This window comes from Lissotriton vulgaris, chromosome 1_1 (assembly GCF_964263255.1).
Source record: "Lissotriton vulgaris chromosome 1_1, aLisVul1.2, whole genome shotgun sequence".
NCBI lineage: Eukaryota > Metazoa > Chordata > Amphibia > Caudata > Salamandridae > Lissotriton > Lissotriton vulgaris.
The window spans coordinates 1,671,427,215-1,671,447,312 of NC_141685.1; the positions used below are offsets into that span (position 1 = coordinate 1,671,427,215).

Sequence of the window (20,098 nt, forward strand, 5' to 3'; positions counted from 1 at the left end):
CATCGCCAATCTACCTTTCCCCGCAAAAATCTTTGAAAAAGTTATCAACACTCAGTTGTCGCAGTTTATTGATGAAAACAACCTCCTAGATAAAACTCAGTTCGGATTTAGAAGGAGCCATGGCACCGAAACAGCCCTCATCAAGGCCTCTGATGAGATCAGAATGATACTATCAGCAGCATTTGACACGGTCGATCACATCACACTTATCGACCATCGCTCCACCATAGGTATCAAAGAGAACGCCAAAGTCCTTCTAACATCTTTCCTCTCCAACCGATATCAATCAGTAACACTAGGCAACTTCACATCCCCACACTTCACCTTCCCTTGCGGTGTACCTCAAGGATCCTCGCTAAGTCTGACCTTATTTAACATATATGTGTCCGACTTGGAGAGGGTCATTAAGTCTCATGGTATGCATCTAACTACATACGCCGACGACACGCAACTTGTAATAGAGACCCATAATGACGGACAAAAAGCTGTGGCAAACTTCCGAACTGCAATGCTCGCAATAAGCGCATGGATGGCAAATAATTGCCTCAAATTAAACTCCAAAAAGACAGAGGTGATGATCTTTGGCAACTTATCCCCCAGCTTGTCGTCTCCATCCTGGTGGCCATCAGAGTTGGGCCCATCCCCTCTCCCTGTAACAAAAGTCATAAACTTAGGCATCACCTTTGATGATAAATTATCTTTTTTGCAACACGCCAACAACGTTGTCTCCTCGGCTTTCAACACAATTAAAATGATAAAGAAGCTCCTGCCCTACCTTCCGTCATCTACCAGGAAAATTCTCATGAGCCCGCTAGTCTAAGGTAGACTATTGTAATGCCCTTTTTCTAAACACTCAAGAAAGAGTACTTAAGACACTACAAATGGTCCAAAACGCAGCAGCAAGGATACTGACCAACACTCCCAAATTCAAACCTACATACAATCTATTGTGTCAACTCCACTGGCTGCCCATCAGAAACTGAACAAAGTTCAAGGCCCTCTGTATTGCCTATAAAGCAATAACAATACAGGACCTGAATTCCTAATAAAAATAAAATATTATGCCCATACAAGCCAACAAGACCCCTGCGCTCCTCAGCAGCAACCCTGATAAATGTCCCCAGAACAAAAAAATCTTCCTGGGGCGATAGAAGATTCACAGTAGCCACCGCTAGACTGTTGAACACACTACCCCTTCACATCAAAAAGGCCCCCTCTCTTATGGCCTTCCGTAAACAACTCAAAACCTGGTTTATTAAACCAATAACTGCCCAGCTTTGACTGTGTCCTACTCTCTCCCGTCCACAGCGTCGAGACACCTCAGGGTATTTGCGCGCTCAAAAAATCGCATAAATAAATAAATAAATAAGCAGGATGGCCAATATCTCAGATTTGACACAGTTGATCTTAGTATTGCTTAAACTTGATTAGGTTGGGTTTAATTCACATTAAGAATGTCTCTGGATGTCTCTGGGAAGCTTGGTCTTGGGTGTGCCAAGACGTAGGTACAAAAACAAGGTAAGTACTGGTTTGGATATATCCTCTGTAGTTGATGATTTTGTCCAACTTTTGGTTCTCTGTTGCTTTGCTTATGGTGGCCTATGGGTTTAATGAAATTGCGGTGATCAGTGGCTTAGCTCTGGCTGGTGATTCTGTGGCTTGGTTATGGCTAGGGTAATCAATGACTTAATGTCCTCAAGGGTAGTTTGTGCATCTGAATTATGTATAGCATAAGGTATCTCAAACCAGGGTAATTATGGAGTTCACATTCAATAAGATGGTCAGCGACTTATTTGACTATGGCATTGCATTGACACACCCTGTGGCATAGCTCCCACTTGAATGGATGAGGAAACTTGTTGAGCGCATCGAATACCCGGAGACGTCTTGGCGCTATAAGTGACAAGATCAGATGGCCCTAAACTTCTGTTGTTGGAATAACCACGTTTTTAAGGACTTCCTAAATGCTGGGAGGGAAGTAACAGATTTCAGGTCCGGGAGGAGTTGATTCTAGTTCAAGGCCGTACAAGTAATGAAGCTCCTGCGAGAGGAGTGTTTGAAGAGAGGAACAACCAGATTAATGGCAGGGCTGGAACGGAGAGTCCTACCATTTGATTACCACCTAAAGCTGTCCTTCAGATAAGTGGGACCTAGTCAATGAAGTGCCTTGAAGGCAATGCATAGGGCTTTAAATACTATATGCTGCTTCACAGGCATCCAATGTAGGCTAGTGATGCAGATTGGAATCTAGGGACATTCAAGAGCATGCAAGCAGCAGCATTTTGTAGAATTTGAAGTCTATTCAAGGAACCTTATGGTACATTTTGATAGAGACTATTGCAGTAGTCTAATCTACATAAAACTAATGCGATGATAACTGTCTTTAAAATATTAAATGGCACAAATTTGTCTATTTTCTTGATTATTCGAAGGTCATAGAAGGAGGAAGATATGAGCTTGTTAACTTGCTCTTTGAAATCAGGGTTTTCATCCATCATGAGGTCAAGGTTTCTAACCTTCTTCATGGGTGCAGGAAGAGTGCCGATATCACTAGGCCATCATAACAGGGACCAGAATGAGGTATTGCTCCCAAATAATATGACCTCTGTCTTAGAAGAATTCAATTTGAGAAAATTAGTGTCCACCCATTTGCTAACTGTGCTCATGCAGTTCCAAAATGAATCTCCCATATTAGAACAGTTCTTAGAAAATGAAACCACGATCTGTGTATCCTTGGCGTAGGACACTAACGATAGCCCAAATGACTTGGTCAGGTTAGCCAGAGGTGTAGCATAAAGATTAAGCAAGGTCAGGTTCAATGAAGAGCCCTGAGGAACCCCACAAAATGGGGAGTAGGGCTCAGCTATAAAATCTTTAAGTGAAACAGATTGAAACCAAACAGCAAGAAGCGAATGCAGCAAAGCAAACACTACACCTTCAATCTCTAGACTTTGTAGGCGGTCAATCAGGAAGACATGATTGACCATATCAAATGCAGCGGAAAAGTCTAGTAAGATAAGGGCTACATTGCAGCCCTTAGCTAATAAAGACCTAATTTCCTCCGTGGCCACTCTTAGGCTGATTCGGTGCTTTGACCTCGTATGAAGCCAAAATGAGTATCATACAAAAGATGAGTATTCTCTCTTAATGTGGCTAGTTGCATATTCATGGCCTTCTACACCAGTTTGCCCCGAAAAGGAAGCCTGTGTTTAGGTAAAGTCTACCAGACAGCGCAAGCCATATTAAGGGCTTACCAAGAACATTCAGGCGCCTGATGCCTATTGGATGACTTTACTCTCACTCTTGTTTGCCTGCTTCTCATTCATGTCCCAGCTTGTCAATCTTGTGTTTGTCTGGTTGGTTTCTATGCATCCACTACTTTCTTCCCGGGAACTATTGTTTTCATTTTTCTTTAAGCACTCCATGAGAGTGCATGAACTTTCAGCTGTCTTCACTGTGCGCTGCCCCCCTCCACGTTACTTTCTCTCGCCCTTGCTCTCCTCTCCCCCACTCACACTCCTGTTGCGTTCTCTCGTCTCTGTGTGCTACTCACAGCCCTATGGTCCACATTGCTCATTTTCACTCATATTGCTTCTCACCCATTGGCTTTGTTGCTTTTCCCCTCTGCCTACCATGTTGTTTCTTCCCCATTCTGCAACCTGGTCATGCTGTTTTACTTTTTTTAAGGAACCTTCTCACTGCATTTTAAAACAGCAGTTTGCAATCCTTTATTTTATTTAATGATCTATCTCAGATCGTTCATCAAAAATAAATAAAACCTCCCCTTATTCTGCAGGCGCTTGCATGCACGTTGAATGCATGCTTGCGCCTACAAAAGGAGGCGGCACCTGCATCATTGTGCTTTGTTTTTAATAGGCCGGTTGCACAGCATCCGCAGTGCTGCACATCATGGCTAAAAAGATTTGCAAAGGTAATAGGTCTAAATAGGGAGTCTTATTGACTTTGCCAATGCTTGTTTGTCTAAATGATTGAGCCGTTTGACTTTTTCTGTTTCTCTGGTGAACTGGTGTGAATGGTTGCTCCAAGCCTGGTTGATTGTGTTGGGTTGTGTTTCTAGGGGGGTTCCTGCTGCCTGACATGACTCGTGCTGGGTTACGGGAGTGAGGCTGCGTGTTGGTGTTCTATCATACATGCGACTTGTTGAACTCGGACTCTGGTAAATCATAATGTATAGTAGAACCTGTCTGGTTGATTAACAGGACTTCAATTAGTCATAATGAAGATGTATCACTAGAGGCGACTAGAAGAGAGTAAATGGATAGCACTCAACTGTTTTCAAGAGATGGATCCCGTGTGAGTCGTAAACACTAAGAGAAGACTCTGCTTGCCTATGACAGATGGACCCCTGCAAGACTGGACAAACATAGGTGTACAGCAATAGACCTTCACGCTCAGATTCTACTGCTGTCCTTGTTTAATATACAAGGCTAAATGTCAGTTGCATATAGTGCTTCATTTGTGTTAAAAAAGTTACTACAGGGGCTCAAAGTTTTCTTACAAGCCTGCTATTAGTGCTGTCAAATGCCAATTTTGCCAATTTCCAAGGCTGCCTAGTTTTCATTCCACCTCATGCCTCTTCCTTGCACTATCACTCACTTTATCTCACTCTTGCTGGTTTTTTCATTCCAACTTTCTCCCATTGTCACTGTTTCTATATATTTCTCTTCAGCCTTTTTTCTCCCATTTCTCCATTTCTGTCATTCTATTGCTGTAGGTCATAGACTGATGATGAAAATTAAGCCTGTGTCTATAAAAAAGGGCACTGGTTTCCACCACCTGCACAAATGACGATGAACTGTTGGTATGATGGTTCCCTTCTCATGCCATGTTCTTGTTTTTCTACAATGCAAAAATTACTACTTTTCTGTATGGAAATTAAAAACGTTTTCATAGACATTATAGAATTGTAATGCTCTTTATATAAAAAAAAAACAATAGTGGAAGAGAAATAGAGAGAGTTTTACCATGTCCCACTGCCTCTGTGCCGTTCTTTTTGCTCGAATCCGAACCTGTTCCTCCGGAGCATCCTGCGTGAAGGTAAACAATTTCCATTATCATGTCGAGCTTCCTAAATTATTTATTTTGCAGATTTTTAGGGGTTTCAAATAACCTTCTTTGAGAAACAGTTAATGATTCAACTCAAATTCAATGATCAATTGTTGGAAGGTGGTTTATTAGTAGGTGTAGGTCGGTACATACCACTAGGAAGAAGGCCACAATCACAATTTAAGGTCCAGTCAAGGTCTCAATAAATGATTCACTTGCTCAACCCTTGGTAGCGGGCTGGGAGCAGGCAGGAGTAACTTAGGAGACAGGTGTGTAAAGGATTTAAAAACACCACTACATTAAATAAGTAAGACATTACACAATAAAACTCCAACACCAATTTATAAAACTAGGAAATATATTTATGATTAAAATTACACAGAAATGACAAAACTCCAATGTAGGGAACCAGAGAAATGAATCTTTAAAGATATGGGGCCTTATTTACTACAAAATGGTGCAGTGCAGCACTGCAAGCCATTTTGCTGCACAGAGCTGCCCCATTTTACAAGCACAGGGGTGCGTCGTATTAACAACATTCATGGGCTTACCCCTGCACTAGTGCATAATTGTCTGCCATGCGCCAGCGCAGGCACCATTGAATCATGTTGCAAAGGTACCTGCAATGTGGGGATTATTGTTTTTTTCAATAATTGATGGCATTTGTAGAATGCAGCATTCATAAAAGGAGGAAAAACCGAGAAGAAATAAAAGTATTTCTCCTCGTTGCACCACCACTACGTCTCCCATGGGGAGGCATAGGATTCTGACGCATTGCCAGCTTTACAAAATGTTGTCAATCCGGGAATGTGTTAGGTTCCATGGATGTTGCAAGGGAACACTGACAGCAAGACCCATGGAACGCCCCTTTCACACAGAGTAATGTGTAAAAGGGGCCCATATTTACAAGGCAATGAAAAGTCACACAGGGTGACTTTACATGGCCTTGTAAATATGGGAAAGCTCATTGCGATGCCAGTGCATCAAAAAAGTGATGGACCGGCAGTGCAATGGGCTTGTAAACGAGGCCCTAAGTGTTTCCTAGTGCTTTAGAGTCACAAGGGCCAATTTGGGACATCTGGTCACGCTAGACTGGGACAAAGTCAAAGTTTTAGGCCAACTGTGATGGAGACCTGGTCGGATACAATGATCGATAGTGCCCGGTCAAGTTTTGACCGTCTGACGTAGTCACTTTTTTGGAGCTTTTTCTCTTGACGTCGTGTGGGTCTCCGTGGTAGGCCGGGGTTGGGTTCCATGACGGGGGCTTTGTTCAGCAGGATTCCTCGGTCGATTTCTGGAAGTCTTGTCAATGATGAAAAGCTCCAGAGCTTCAGCAAGGCAAACCTGATTTTCAGGCCGGGTGGCGTTTCAACATTGAGGGCTTGACTGGACAACGGGGTGGTTAACTTATGGAGCTTTTTGGTCAAAATGCACAAACTTATCTCAAACTTCTGGAGAAGCCTCCAGAAGGTCATTTGGGGGTTGAAAAGTGTACACAACACTAATCAAAGGTTCCAGAATCTCTGAATTTCTCCCTGGGATGTTAGGAATACAATTCTCACAATGCACCTTGCCAAATCCTTGAAAGTCCAGTTGAAGGTGGTCAGCTGGGTTCTTCTTGGTGGAGATGATGCAGGTGGATCTCTTTTTATGTGTTGCTTTCGGGGAGTCTACTCCTTCAACCTTCACAATAAGGCAAGTCCTTTTTGAGATGAAGACCAAGGTGTGCAGCAGGTGATTTCCGCAGTCCTCTTTTTTGCATTCCAAGGGTCCAGCAGGGCAGTCCTTCTTCTTGTAGTTTCAAGGCAGTGAACTCAGTTGCCTGGCAGCTCTCACATATTTATTCATGCTTCTGGGGTGACGAGCACAGGGGGCACCCCTGAACAATGGGGTACAAGGTGCCCCCCTCAGCTATGACAACTTCCTTAAAAGTGTGCCATATTTCTGTCCCAGAGAACACTGTTTGTCAAAATCCAAAATTGACAAAATATCTCCTGGAGCCTAAGGTCTGGCTAACCCAACCTACAGGTGTGGCTAACTTTCCCTAACATTTCCCTCCCAGCCACCTCTGCTAATCCAATTACAGGGGCTCCCATCTGGCTGTGGGTGCATGATGTGGGGGTGAGTCTGGGTACTTTCCTAAGTATCTTTCCCTCGTAGAAGACAAGCAGTGCACTCTTAAGTGCATTAAAGCTACTTGGCCTCTAAACCTACATGCCCTACCATATACTAGGGACTTACAGGTACCATTTCCCTAGCTACTGGGGCTAAAATAATTGAAAATAAATCCCTCTGGTGCTCGCACGAGAGGGATTTCCTAACTTGGGTGCTGTGACGGCCTGGAGCCATCCTCAGCACGTGAGCACTAGTGCAGAGGACAGCCTGGAGCCATCCTCCATACTGAACAGGTTAATTACATATTTCATGTAAATATTTCCAATTAAGGGCCTCATTTAAATCTTGGTGGACAAGTTACCCTCTCACAATGGTGACAGATATCCCGTCCGCCGAAATATAAATCTCATTATATCCTATCACTTTTCTGGGGTTCCTGGTTTGTGGACAACATTGTAGTGGACAGGTGCCTTCAGTCACAGGGATGTCAAAACAGAAAAATGCAAACCCAATCTTTTGACATTTACATTGCCTGCAGGAGAGGGCTTCTATTACTTACCAAGTCCTTACCTTGACACATGACAATGCATGAAAATGTTTTGGAATTTCTAAAGATTATTGTATTGGGTCTGGCGTTAGCAAAGATCTTTTGATTGTCCAAAAAGTTTATAAGTAATACATTTACATGGGACGGTTTTCAGCCAGCCCTCTTCAGCCATAGGTCTCTGATTATGTCATTCACATTTTTGTTCCTCTCAATACAGTATGCCGCATGAGGCAACAATGGGCCATACCACTTCAACCAATGGCTAAATTTACTGTGAGTAGCAACATTCTGCTCTTTCACAAGGAGCACATCTACACACAAAGTGGTTCCATTCAGTGCCAAGGGTTACTGTGGCAATGTGTGTTTTATGAGATATTTTAGCTTTTATCCAATATTTTTTACAGTGGTGCGGGCCAGATGGTCTTCCAGTAATAACAAAATAACAAAAACCATGAAATAAAACAAGCAATGGCGAAGCCCAAAGGCTGACAGCCAATACCAGGCCTACTAGTTTTGCCAATGCTTGTTCTTGTAGGCCATCTAAGTAATAATGTTTTACAAAAACCATGAAAAAAACAAGCAATGGCGACAGTGACAGCCAATACCAGCCTACTGGTTTTGCCAATGTTTGTTCTTGTAGGCCATCTAATAATGTTTGTTAATCAGGTAAAGGCTTACTGGCTGTCACAAAAGTAAAATGTGTACGAGTAGTGCTTAGAAGCCCTGTCTTTTATACAGCTACATAATGATTGATATTGGCTTGCATTCCACCAAAGGTACCATTTTGTTTTTTCCTCTTCCACCCTTCACCCGATCAACAGATACTATCCAGAATATGGGACCCGAATATGGAAGGAGGCACTTATACCCGGGTTAGGTCTCTTATCACGGTGCAGGTTTCATTCACATAGACTTTTTACTTTGTATTTCTTACATCTGGTATTTTTGTACAGCTCAGCTGCACTTAGTTTACAAAATAAACTGTGTGTCACCTGCCTTCACTCCAGAGCTTTAAAAGAGCAGGTTCTGTCCAGTACTGAGCACCTCCGGTTGTTTAACTTGAAAGGTGCAGTGGCGGCTCATCTGCTAAGGAGGGGAGTGTCGCCTCACTGCTCTGTGAGCAGTAGTTAAAGAAAAGTAAAATAATAATAACTAGCATTATTATCTTTTTAGTTTTCCTTTCCTGGGGCAGAGCTGGACTTCTCGAGTAGGGCACGGGAGGAGTGGTTTGCCCACTCCATGGTGCGCAGTGACGCTTTGACTGGCCCTCTCAGGCCGGCCAAACGGCCATGCGCACTTTGCATATTCTGCACCCAGGCTACATTACAGCCTGGGTCCAGAACATGTCCCAGGCTCCCATTGCCGCAGCGCTTCATTGCAGCATTGTGATTGGCTAGGGGAGTCAGGAGCCTGGGTGCTTCCTGCTCCAGCTTCCAGGAGGCGGTGGCAAGCGGACCAAGAGGCGGAGGCCTACCGGATGGCTTTTTCTTTTTTTCATTTTCAACCCTCCCCAACCCCTTGTCCTGTCACCCCTGGTAAATAGCGGCCGCCACTGGAAAGGGGGAGTACCTGCACTTCTCAGCATTGCCGCAATGCATCTAAATGCGAGAGTAACAGCACTTCTCAGAAGCAAACAGGTACTTGCACGTCTATATTTGCATTTAAAGCACCTCTTTACTCTTGATGCAGGTTCTTCCTGACTCCACCCATGAGCTGTTTGAACTCAGACAGGCGCCATCCCCTTAATACAATGTAGTCACTGGTTCCTGGAGGACTCCTTGATGACGTGGAACTCTGTCTGTATAGTCAGGAAATCTGATGGAGGGCCTGCCTCAGGTCACACATTTAGCATTTCAATCCGTGCCGCCTCCGAGAAGTAGCACTGACCCTGGTAGTGAGTCAAGTATAGCGGTGATGAGCCTGTCCTGTAGGTCGCTGTTGCTGCACGGTTTCAGGTGAAACGCTTTCACTGGCAGCTGCGATTGAATTAGATGCATGATAATTGCTTTTAAACCCCTGTTCTTTCTGAAACAGACGCGGGCTCATATCCGGTACGTGCATACGCACACACAAATCCTCTCTCACCTCTCCCTTGGTTCCCTCTCTGCCCAGGTTTGGAAAGGGATAGAAAATAGAGCCGGCACCAAAATACAAATGCCCCCAATTAGCGTATCAGGTAGCTGAATAGGTGGCCCATATTTGCTAATCGGGTCAATCTTAAACTCGTAAAGAAACTCTCTACCAGTGTTATGCAAGGATTGGGAGACTGCATGCATGTGTGCTTGCTGCAGGCGGTGTTTGTTGCAAAAAACACAGTTGATGGACAGAATGCAGAACAATGTCTTACATTCACCCCAGTACAAAGATCTGGGCCTAAATCCATCATTTTTTTGCACTCCACACCACCCTAGGTCAGACAAGGGCTATATGCAAATCAGCCTTGACCCTGTGCCCCATGGGAACAGTCCAGCCCGAACTACCAAGCCATGTCTTTCCTAGACCGGAATCAAGCATCCAAGGACCGGTTTCTGGCTATCAGCCTTCTTCAGCCTGGATAGCTTGACTCCAGTGATGTGGAGAGCCTGGGACTCACGTCTGAGCATACCCAGCCCACTCGGGGTGAAAATTGCAAAAAACACAGTTGATGGACAGAATGCAGAACAATGTCTTACATTCACCCCAGTACAAAGATCTGGGCCTAAATCCATCATTTTTTTTGCACTCCACACCACCCTAGGTCAGACAATGGCTATATGCAAATCAGCCTTCACCCTGTGCCTCATGGGAATGCCAGAAACCGGTCCTCGGAAGCTTGTTTCCGGTCCAGGGAAGGCATGGCTTGGCAGTTCGGGCTGGACTGTTCCCATGAGGCACAGGGTCAGACTGATTTGCATATAGCCATGTCTGAGCTGGGGTGGCAGAGTGGGCTAAAGAACGGTGATGGATTAAACCCAGATCTTTTGACTGGGTGTGAGTGTTTGATTGGTTCAGATGCACTGTCCATTACCACCCCCTTTTGTACCGCTTTTGGCCACCATAAGTGTGGCAGGGTATGCTCAGACGTGAGTCCCTTGCTCACTTTGCCACTGGATTCAAGCAAGCTGGGCTGAAGACGGCTGGAATGCCAGAAACCGGTCCTCGGAAGCTTGTTTCCGGTCCAGGGAAGGCATGGCTTGGCAGTTCGGGCTGGACTGTTCCCATGATGCACAGGGTCAGACTGATTTGCATATAGCCATGTCTGAACTGGGGTGGCAGAGTGGGCTAAAGAACGGTGATGGATTAAACCCAGATCTTTTGACTGGGTGTGAGTGTTTGATTGGTTCAGATGCTCCGTCCATTATACCCCCTTTTGTACCGCTTTTGGCCGCCATAAGTGTGGCAGGGTATGCTCAGACGTGAGTCCCTTGCTCACTTTGCCACTGGATTCAAGCAAGCCGGGCTGAAGACGGCTGGAATGCCAGAAACCGGTCCTCGGAAGCTTGTTTCCGGTCCAGGGAAGGCATGGCTTGGCAGTTCGGGCTGGACTGTTCCCATGAGGCACAGGGTCAGACTGATTTGCATATAGCCATGTCTGAACTGGGGTGGCAGAGTGGGCTAAAGAACGGTGATGGATTAAACTCAGATCTTTTGACTGGGTGTGAGTGTTTGATTGGTTCAGATGCTCCGTCCATTACCACCCCCTTTTGTACCGCTTTTGGCCGCCATAAGTGTGGCAGGGTATGCTCAGACGTGAGTCCCTTGCTCCCTTTGCCACTGGATTCAAGCAAGCCGGGCTGAAGACGGCTGGAATGCCAGAAAACGGTCCTCAGAAGCTTGTTTCCGGTCCAGGGAAGTCATGGCTTAGCAGTTCGGGCTGGACTGTTCCCATCAGGCACAGGGTCAGACTGATTTGCATATAGCCATGTCTGAACTGGGTGGCAGAGTGGGCAAAAGAACGGTGATGGATTAAACCCAGATCTTTTTACTGGGTGTGAGTGTTTGATTGGTTCAGATGCACCATCCATTACCACCCCCTTTTATACCGCTTTTGGCCGCCATAAGTGTGGCAGGGTATGCTCAGACGTGAGTCCCTTGCTCATTTTGCCACTGGATTCAAGCAAGCTGGGCTGAAGATGGCTGGAATGCCAGAAACCGGTCCTCGGAAGCTTGTTTCCGATTCAGGGAAGGCATGGCTTGGCAGTTCGGGCTGGACTGTTCCCATGAGGCACAGGGTCAGACTGATTTGCATATAACCATGTCTGAACTGGGGTGGCAGAGTGGGCGAAAGATCGGTGATGGATTAAACCCAGATGTTTTGACTGGGTGTGAGTGTTTGATTGGTTCAGATGCTCCATCCATTACCACCCCCTTTTGTACCGCAGGCGGTGTTTGTGGCAATATCAGGGACATCTTCAGTAAGCACCAACCCTCCTGCTCATAAAACCGTCCCACAAACGGCCGGAAAATGGCCCACTCACTCTGAGCACAAGTCCTATAAAAAGAAGGGAGGGGACTAACCAATTTAGGCTCTTATGCAAGTGATAGCATGGCGTGTGACATCACCTTGCATGACATCACGGTATGTGGCATCGCATGTGGAATCACAAGAAGTGGCATCACAACCCATGATCTCACAGAAGTGACATCACAAGAAGTGACGTCTGATCTTAAGACCTCACACATATGTTTAGCAGATCAATCACAAATAAATCTGCACGCATAACAATATTTAACAAATGGGATTTTTGATGCAACCCCAACGCAAAAGCTGGGCTTCTACTTATACATTTCCTTTTTAGGTTTCGCCTAAGTGAAAGCTGCGCACTGCGCAGCTTTTTGCGCAGGCGAAAACCTAATGAGAATAACTATGTGGCTTGGGAATTCGCCCTCTGTTCCAATGGCTAGCTCCCTAAATGGAGGCTAGCCATTGGAACAGAGATCTGTCCGTCATGGCCGGACCAGATTCGTGGGCGTTCCCGCGATTTCTTCCCTCTCCACCCTTTTCTGATCGTCATCGCGGCAGTGGGCGTGTTTATTTTTTTTTCTTTTTTCGGCATCCTTCCTCACACCAGCCGGACGGCTCTCCCTGTGAGGACGCAGACCTGACCCGCTCCCTACTCCGAGCCGACTCCCAGAGGTAAGTTTTTGTATTTTCCTACACGTACTTGTAAATGCTTGTTATAAGTGGCATGAACACTGGCACTTGCTGAAATTTGTTTTCTCTGTTTACTTAACACTTTGCCTGATAGGAGCTAAGCCTAAGAATGCTCTTTCGTCTGCCCCGGCCTGCATGTCCGGCCGCCAGATGAGTGAGGTGTGCGGTGCCGAGACCAACAGCGACAGCATGTCGGGGGAGAGAAGGCGTTTCCGTCTGTCTTGTTCTATATCCTGTTGCTTTTACCATGGAAAAAAATGCTGCTCTTTCACTAAATACTTTAACTTCAGGGGCAGCAGGGTGTCTGTAGCGATGTAAAAACAAGCTTCCAAAACGCATCTCCCTGTTTTTAAGGTACTTCCAACTCAGCTGAGGCTGTAGCCACACTTTAGTGTACTCCTTTTAGAGATTACTTTCCACTACCAGAGGCCTCTGCCAAGCAGGGAGGTTCTGTTATTGGTGTCGTGCTTGCTTAGATTTCGTGAACTTTTCTGTTTGTTGGTCTACATGTGGTTGCGTTTTGGGCGCTGCTGCCCGTTTCTAAATGTGGTGCTTGTGATTTCAAAATCGTTAATACTAAATGAAATGAGGAAAGCATTAACACCGCAGCTTTCTGAAAATATGCTCTCGGGTTGGCCAGATGTTTCTTTCATATTTGAAATAGAATGGAAGCGGGATTACTTGGATCACTAGTGAATGCAAATTTCGGTTCCAAATTTTAGTAAATAACCTGCTTGCACTTTTGCCATTTATAATTGAGAGAAAAGAATGAAAACGAACGCACCCATTTCAATAGCATTTTAGAATAGGGCTTGACCAGAGGCGCTACTAGAGCCAAGTTTCGGGGGGGGGGGGAGGGGGGGAAGGCTCCTGAGAAAAAAACTCGGGGGGGGGGCTGAACCTTTAATCAGTAGGCAGAGTGGAGCTGCAGGGGCTCTTAGAAGAGGTGAAACAACTGCAAGGCCTAATTAACATTCAAATGGTCTTTTAAAGACCTGTGAAACGTTCGGGTGCGGCTCTGTGTGTGCCCGTGATCTGTCTCATCCCGGGCTGCCACACACGACGATGGGGGGTGGGAGGGGTTATGGGCGCTGAAGCCCGGTGAGTCCAATGGGTGTTGCGCACCTGGGCTTGACCAGGAGCTAGAATTAAGGCATTCTTGCATTACTCTTGAAAACCATGCACTACTGTAGCACCTGCGTACCTGGGATTTTGGCACGTATTAAGCAGTGAATGTAGACTATCGCGGATAATTCTCCAAAGTAAGTAAGCAAACATACAAACGCTCAGTGTGTGCTGTGGTTGCTGATTGCACATGCTAAAGTCTAGTTTTTAAACTGTGAAGACATAGGGACCAAGCTTTCTGCCACATTGTTTTTTTTACTAAAACTTACCACTCCAGTATTTTAATTTCCTGTGGTATTTCTTAAAAAATAGAACAGTATGCCTAACGGTTGCTCTGTCCGTGTGTAAGCAAGATTCTGTTCTCTGTGCCTCTGCTGCTTGGAAAACGTTGCGTATGCAAATATCTGTTAACTTCCTAAAGGTAATATTTGCTTAAGCAGTATTTTCCACTGTTGATAGACCTCGAAAAGACTAATATGGTTCTCTTTTCAGAAGCAGCAGCTTTAGGTGCAGCAGTATAGTTCTATTTTCAGATACATCTTTAGATGCAGCAGTATAACTTTGCATGAGCTTTCTTGGGGTCCCTGATTATGTTAAGTGAGCCCAGTTAGTAATATTTTAGTAGATAACCCAACATTAAGTGGAGGGAAGGAGCAATTACTCTTTTCAAGAGCAAGTTTTGTGGGCAATTTGTAGCGATATAAATAGATTTACAGGGACCAATCAAATGCTGTTGGGTTGTCTTGCATAACTGCTAGAAAGGGCCTCTTTTTGCATGATAACCCCCATTTTTTCGTGGACTGGAACTGCTGTTTTAGGTTTCGCCTCGCCGAAAGCTGCGCAGCAGACTTTCGCGCAGGGCGAAATCTTTTGTTTACCAGTATGGACGAAAGTCCCGCCTCTGTTCCATTGGCTAGCTCCATAAATGGAGGCTAGCCATTGGAAGAGAGAGGCGTCCGTCATTCTGCGAGGCGACTCGTGGGCGTTCCTGAGATTTTTTCTCATCCAGCCCCTTTTATCACGTCAGTGCGGCGGTGGGCGGGGTTTATTTTTTTGGTCGTCCATGTTTCTTTTGGTCATTCCACGGCCGATCGCCGCCGGAAGAAGTCCAGGTCCAGGTGAGTGCTTTTGATTGTTGTGGCCGTACCCGCCGCCCCCCTCCCGCTGTCCGTGTGCCCGTTCCCGCACCTCCCTCCCGCTGTCCGTGCTTTTCCCGCCCCCCCTCCAGCTGTCCGTGCCTTTCCCGCCCTCCCCTCCCGCTGTCCGTGTCTCTCCTGCCCCCCTCCCGCTGTCCGTGCCTTTCCTGCCCTCCCTCCCGCTGTCCGTGCCTTTCCTTGTTAATATTTCAGTAAAGACTCAAACACAAATCAGATCGATTGGCCTTGTCAGTGCTTGTTGAACCAGTTCCAATGTATTTGATAATCCTAACATCAGTGGATGTCCTACACTTTACCAGGAGGTGCACGTTTTGTGGTGTAAATAAACAGTATGGGAAGGTGATTCGGCCATTACCCTTCCCCGGTCAAGCCCACTTTCCTCCACAACTCCAGTTGTACTTCATTCACAACACATGTCAGCGTGGTTCAAGTGTGAATGTTTCCAAGTGGGCATGAATGTGACTAGGGAGTGCAGAGTGACTAGGGAGTGCAGAGTGACTAGGGAGTGCAGAGTGATTAGGGAGTGCAGAGGAGTGCTAGGGAGTGTAGAGTGACTAGGGAGTGCAGAGTGACTAGGAAGTGCAGAGTGACTAGGGAGTGCTAGGGAGTACAGAGTGCTAGGGAGTGCAGAGTGCTAGGGAGCGCAGAGTGACTAGGGAGGGCTAGGGAGTGCTAGGGAGTGCAGAGTGACTAGGGAGGGCTAGGGACTGCTAGGGAGTGCAGAGTGCTAGGGAGTGCAGAGTGACTAGGGAGTGCTATGGAGTGCTAGGGACTGCAGAGTGACTAGGGAGTGCTATGAAGTGCTAGGGACTGCAGAGTGAGTGCAGAGATTAAGCTAATGACAATGTAAATGACAATGCCATGTATTTATCTGTTTTCAAAACCAACACATAAATACAAATACAAATGTTGTCATTTACAATGTCAATAGCTCTAACTTTTCCAAAGGCGAAACCATTGCATTGTAAATGCTTGTTTAAACCTGCCACAAAGAAATTGGCAACAAGATGAAACGTGGCAGCAAATCTGCTTCTGCTTAATTTGCGTTTTAAAATAGCTTATGGGGTTAAGGTACCTGCTGCAGAGCTCTTTGTGTGTTAACTAAATCTCAGGGAATAATAATAATGATACAATAAATGTGGAGGTTAACGTATTTTTTGAAGAGAGCTGTGTTTTGTCTAGTCCGAGATTTGAACCAAAGTAGCATAGAGGGTTAATATTAATATGTCTCCTCCAAAGCACATTATGTAACACACAGTTGACAGATTTCTCTTTCCTGTAGATGGGTAAGTGGGTTATGGCTTTTAATACAGAGTTTCTTTTGCTACTTACAGTTCATAAATTGTAATCCATCTAATATAGCACAGTGAGCTACGAAGGAAATATGGCTCCTACACCGTGTATACCTCACTGTGCATATGTAACATATTCTACACATTGATTTACACACATAAAATGTATTGTCAACTTATAATTAGTACGTGTGATGTAAAGCACTCTAACACCCTGCATTGGGATGAGAAGCACTATAGCACTATAAAAGAAATGAAACACAGTGTTTTTTCAATTGCTATTTGTGAATATACTGGGACAGACCAACACATTTGACGTTCTTACAGTGTATGCATATATCTGGACACAGATTTTCAAGAGCCATGCCAGAAACGATTGTCCTCTGTATAAATGATATAACTATTCTGTCTCTATGTTTTTGATGTAAATTGAATATACAAATATAAGAGGATTGAAATGTTTTAATCATTTGTATTTAGCTTTATATAAAAATAACACAAATAAAAATATGTTTGATACTATTCTACTTTGGTTGCATGTACATGTTGTCTCCAACTAATATTTAGGTCCACCAGTATTTTCATCGTTCCTAAATAGTGATATTTACACACTGCATATATCTTATATACAGGGAATGAGCAAAGTCAAAAAGCATACGTCTCTCAGGTACTTGTGAAGTGAAGTGATGAGCTGAGTGCCTTTACTAAAGCGCCATTCCACTGAGGTGTGAGGCTCCCAATTGGATAGCTCTCGGCCAAGGTGCCCCAACGGACCTTATAACGGGCCCAGCTGTAATCTGATAAGACCCCTTCCCGCCAGAACCTTGCTGCTTGAAACAAAAGCAGACAATGTGCAGGAAGTGCTGAAAGTGTTCAAGTATGTGAAAATTACACCAAGACAAGTTTAGCATATTTCTGTGGGACCCAACCTCTTGGCAGGGTGGACGGTGCCCACCCTGTGAAAAGAGTGGGTAGACACATCTACCCGCATGTACCCTCGACTTGTGCCCTGCACACACTGACCTGCCAGACCAGCCCTTCTGGCACTGCCAGAATACACTCACTCTAAGCCAGTTCGACCCTGCGTACAGGATTTATTATATACTGATCGGCGCGAGCACAAAGGTAGTATTCAGGTAAACATGAGAGGGTGTTGCTTACTTTACATAGAATCAAACCGCATATAATTGAATAATTGAACGAATCCTCTCCACCCTCGTACAAACTCCCATTTCAGAAAAACCTATAAGCAGAAAGTATTTTGTGGGATGCACTATACGAATGACTCAGCATTAGGAGTTTGCCATATGTGTTTGGGCTTTTTGGTGATTGTAATCTTTCATAACACATGCATGCAACCGACTATCCTGTTTCAGTGTTGGTACAATGACGTCCTAAGTAACTAGTAAGGATTTCTAGGCACAAGAATATAACACTGTGACCCACATCTCCATACTTATATCAAGTTGGGTGTTTGAATTCACTTCTTCGGGCTGACAAGCGCTCCCCTGCCAGGTGATTATTTAGATGACTGGGTTCACCACTTTATGTGTAAGTGAGTTTCCATTGTCCTCGGGCGTAGCGAATTTTAGAGCCAGGAATCATTTTTCTAGACTTCTTTGGAATAACCTTTATCATCATACTTAGAAAAGTTGAAAGAAGATACTAGGTCCATTGGGATCCACTTTTCTTCAACCATCGGAATCTAGGAAATTTTCTAGATCTGACCCTTAGAAGGTTAAGTCATACTCTTAACAACCTCCCTCTAGGAACCCATTCAGTCTGGACCTATAGACATGTTCTTGGAATGATAACAAAGAGGAATGCCAAATTATGCAGCAGGGTTGAGTAAATGGTAAGAACAAGAAAAGTATGTGGCCTAATGCAGCACTTTTTTTGCTAGTTTTACTTTCTTATTTTGTACTTTTTACACTTCTTAGCACTCCCTGAGCATATGGGTGCACCTCATTAGTATTGGCTTAACACCCAAATATAGCAATAAACAACAGAAAGGCGGCCAATCAACTATTGCAAGGGGCCTTCCACTGTGCATCAACACGTCTTGTTGCATTTCTAGTAACTTTTTAACCATTTGAGCTAGAAACAAACATTTTTTGTTAAAATCTGTAGACTACGCAGCAGATGATGGATTATGTGGCGAATGCAGCACATCCATAATTGTGCAAAAAGTGTCGCGGCCAAACAGTTGCATAAATCCAGTGCCCCTGCTTATAGACATTGACAGATCATTTGTGAACCACCTTTGATGGGGCCTGTTCCTGATTACTGGGGAACCTATATTTCATGCAGTTTCTGTTTTTGTTTTGCTTACCTTGATCTAGGTAATTTGAACTCTCAGGAGACATGATGAAAGAAGAAGATGTGGCTATGTGTGCTGTACTAGTAACCACATCGCTTGACTTTAGAAACTGCATGGACAGTGCATTAAGCTGGTATGGTGTCTCATGTGCTTTTCTAACACAAGAGCATACCTCATGTAAATCTTCATGCAGATGATTACCCACGTATAACACATATGCAAAAAATAATTCTTACAAAAATGAAGTTTATCTCTTGCTGAAAATCATCCAACCGTTGGTTGAAGGCTATGAGATGCCACTTTCAGTATGTATGTGATTTGTATTTAGTGATCTCACCGAGGTATGAAGAGGGTTTATGCTTTATTGCTTCCGCCTCAAGCCCATGGACTGAGTGAGGGTCAGTAATACGCATTATTGTCTCGGGCAGACAAAAGGGTCTAACTACATTATGAGTTTTCTAACTCCTACCGGATTATCGGTTGTGGTAATACTACACCTCATCTACCTACGGCAGATGTGTTGGCAATACTGGGTTCTTGTATTGCCAGGGATTATAAATGAATTCTACGTCAGGATCGGATGCTTGGATTATCCTATCCTATCTTCACTTTAATAAACAGCAGGCATTTTACATCAACAAACTACCATTCCCATGAAACCTTGGGAATACCAAAGAAAACATAACAAGTCTAATAGGCACAGTCCCAGAGCTCTAGCCAATTAGACCGATCCAGTCCAGCTCCTTAGTCCATCATCTGTGTTCGCTCTGTCTTCGCTGCTCGCAGCCAAGGTAAGTGCCTTTTTACCTTCTCTTCTGATATTTGTAATTTCTCTGTTGTACGGCAAAGTGCCTGATAATTGCTTGCTATTATTTAGAATGCAAGCGTTTTTTTCCCTCACGGCTGCAGAAGCGCTTTATGCTCCTTCATGGCCGCCCCTGCTTGGTGTGGCTCTTGGTGCGGTACTCCCGCACCTAGGTGGCACTTGTCTGAGTGCCAACTTGCAACGGAACGCATTTTCTGAATGTCTGTCATTCCAAAGGAATCAGAGTTGTGTGCCAGCGGTATTTGAGCCTTACCCCCTGGAGAGTGACGCCCTTGAGGGGGCCTATATCTCCTGATCAGGCTGTGTTTCCTGTTTTTCTGATGCCCTGTTTGCAGGGTTAATATTGTTGCCTGCTGCCTTACGTCCCTCACACTGGGGGTCTGCATTGAAGTACAGGTCAGTGACCTGCAGGGACATGCTCCCAGGTGGGCTCCCCCCTTTGATTTGCTGCACCGGGGTGTGTGGTGTCCCATTGAGCGTGATGCGTTGCCCACATTGGATTCCAAGCCGACACC

General features: G+C 44.9%; 1 protein-coding gene across 1 annotated transcript in view; it reads right to left on the minus strand.

Moving 5' to 3' along the window:
• LOC147751042 (uncharacterized) overlaps nt 1-20,098 on the minus strand; it is a 94,988-nt gene that overhangs the window by 6,591 nt on the left and 68,299 nt on the right. Inside the window, exon 6 of the mRNA XM_086932151.1 lies at nt 4,986-5,048. Within this exon, the coding sequence (XP_086788277.1) occupies nt 4,986-5,048 (63 nt within the window). The remainder of the gene's footprint in view (nt 1-4,985; nt 5,049-20,098) is intronic.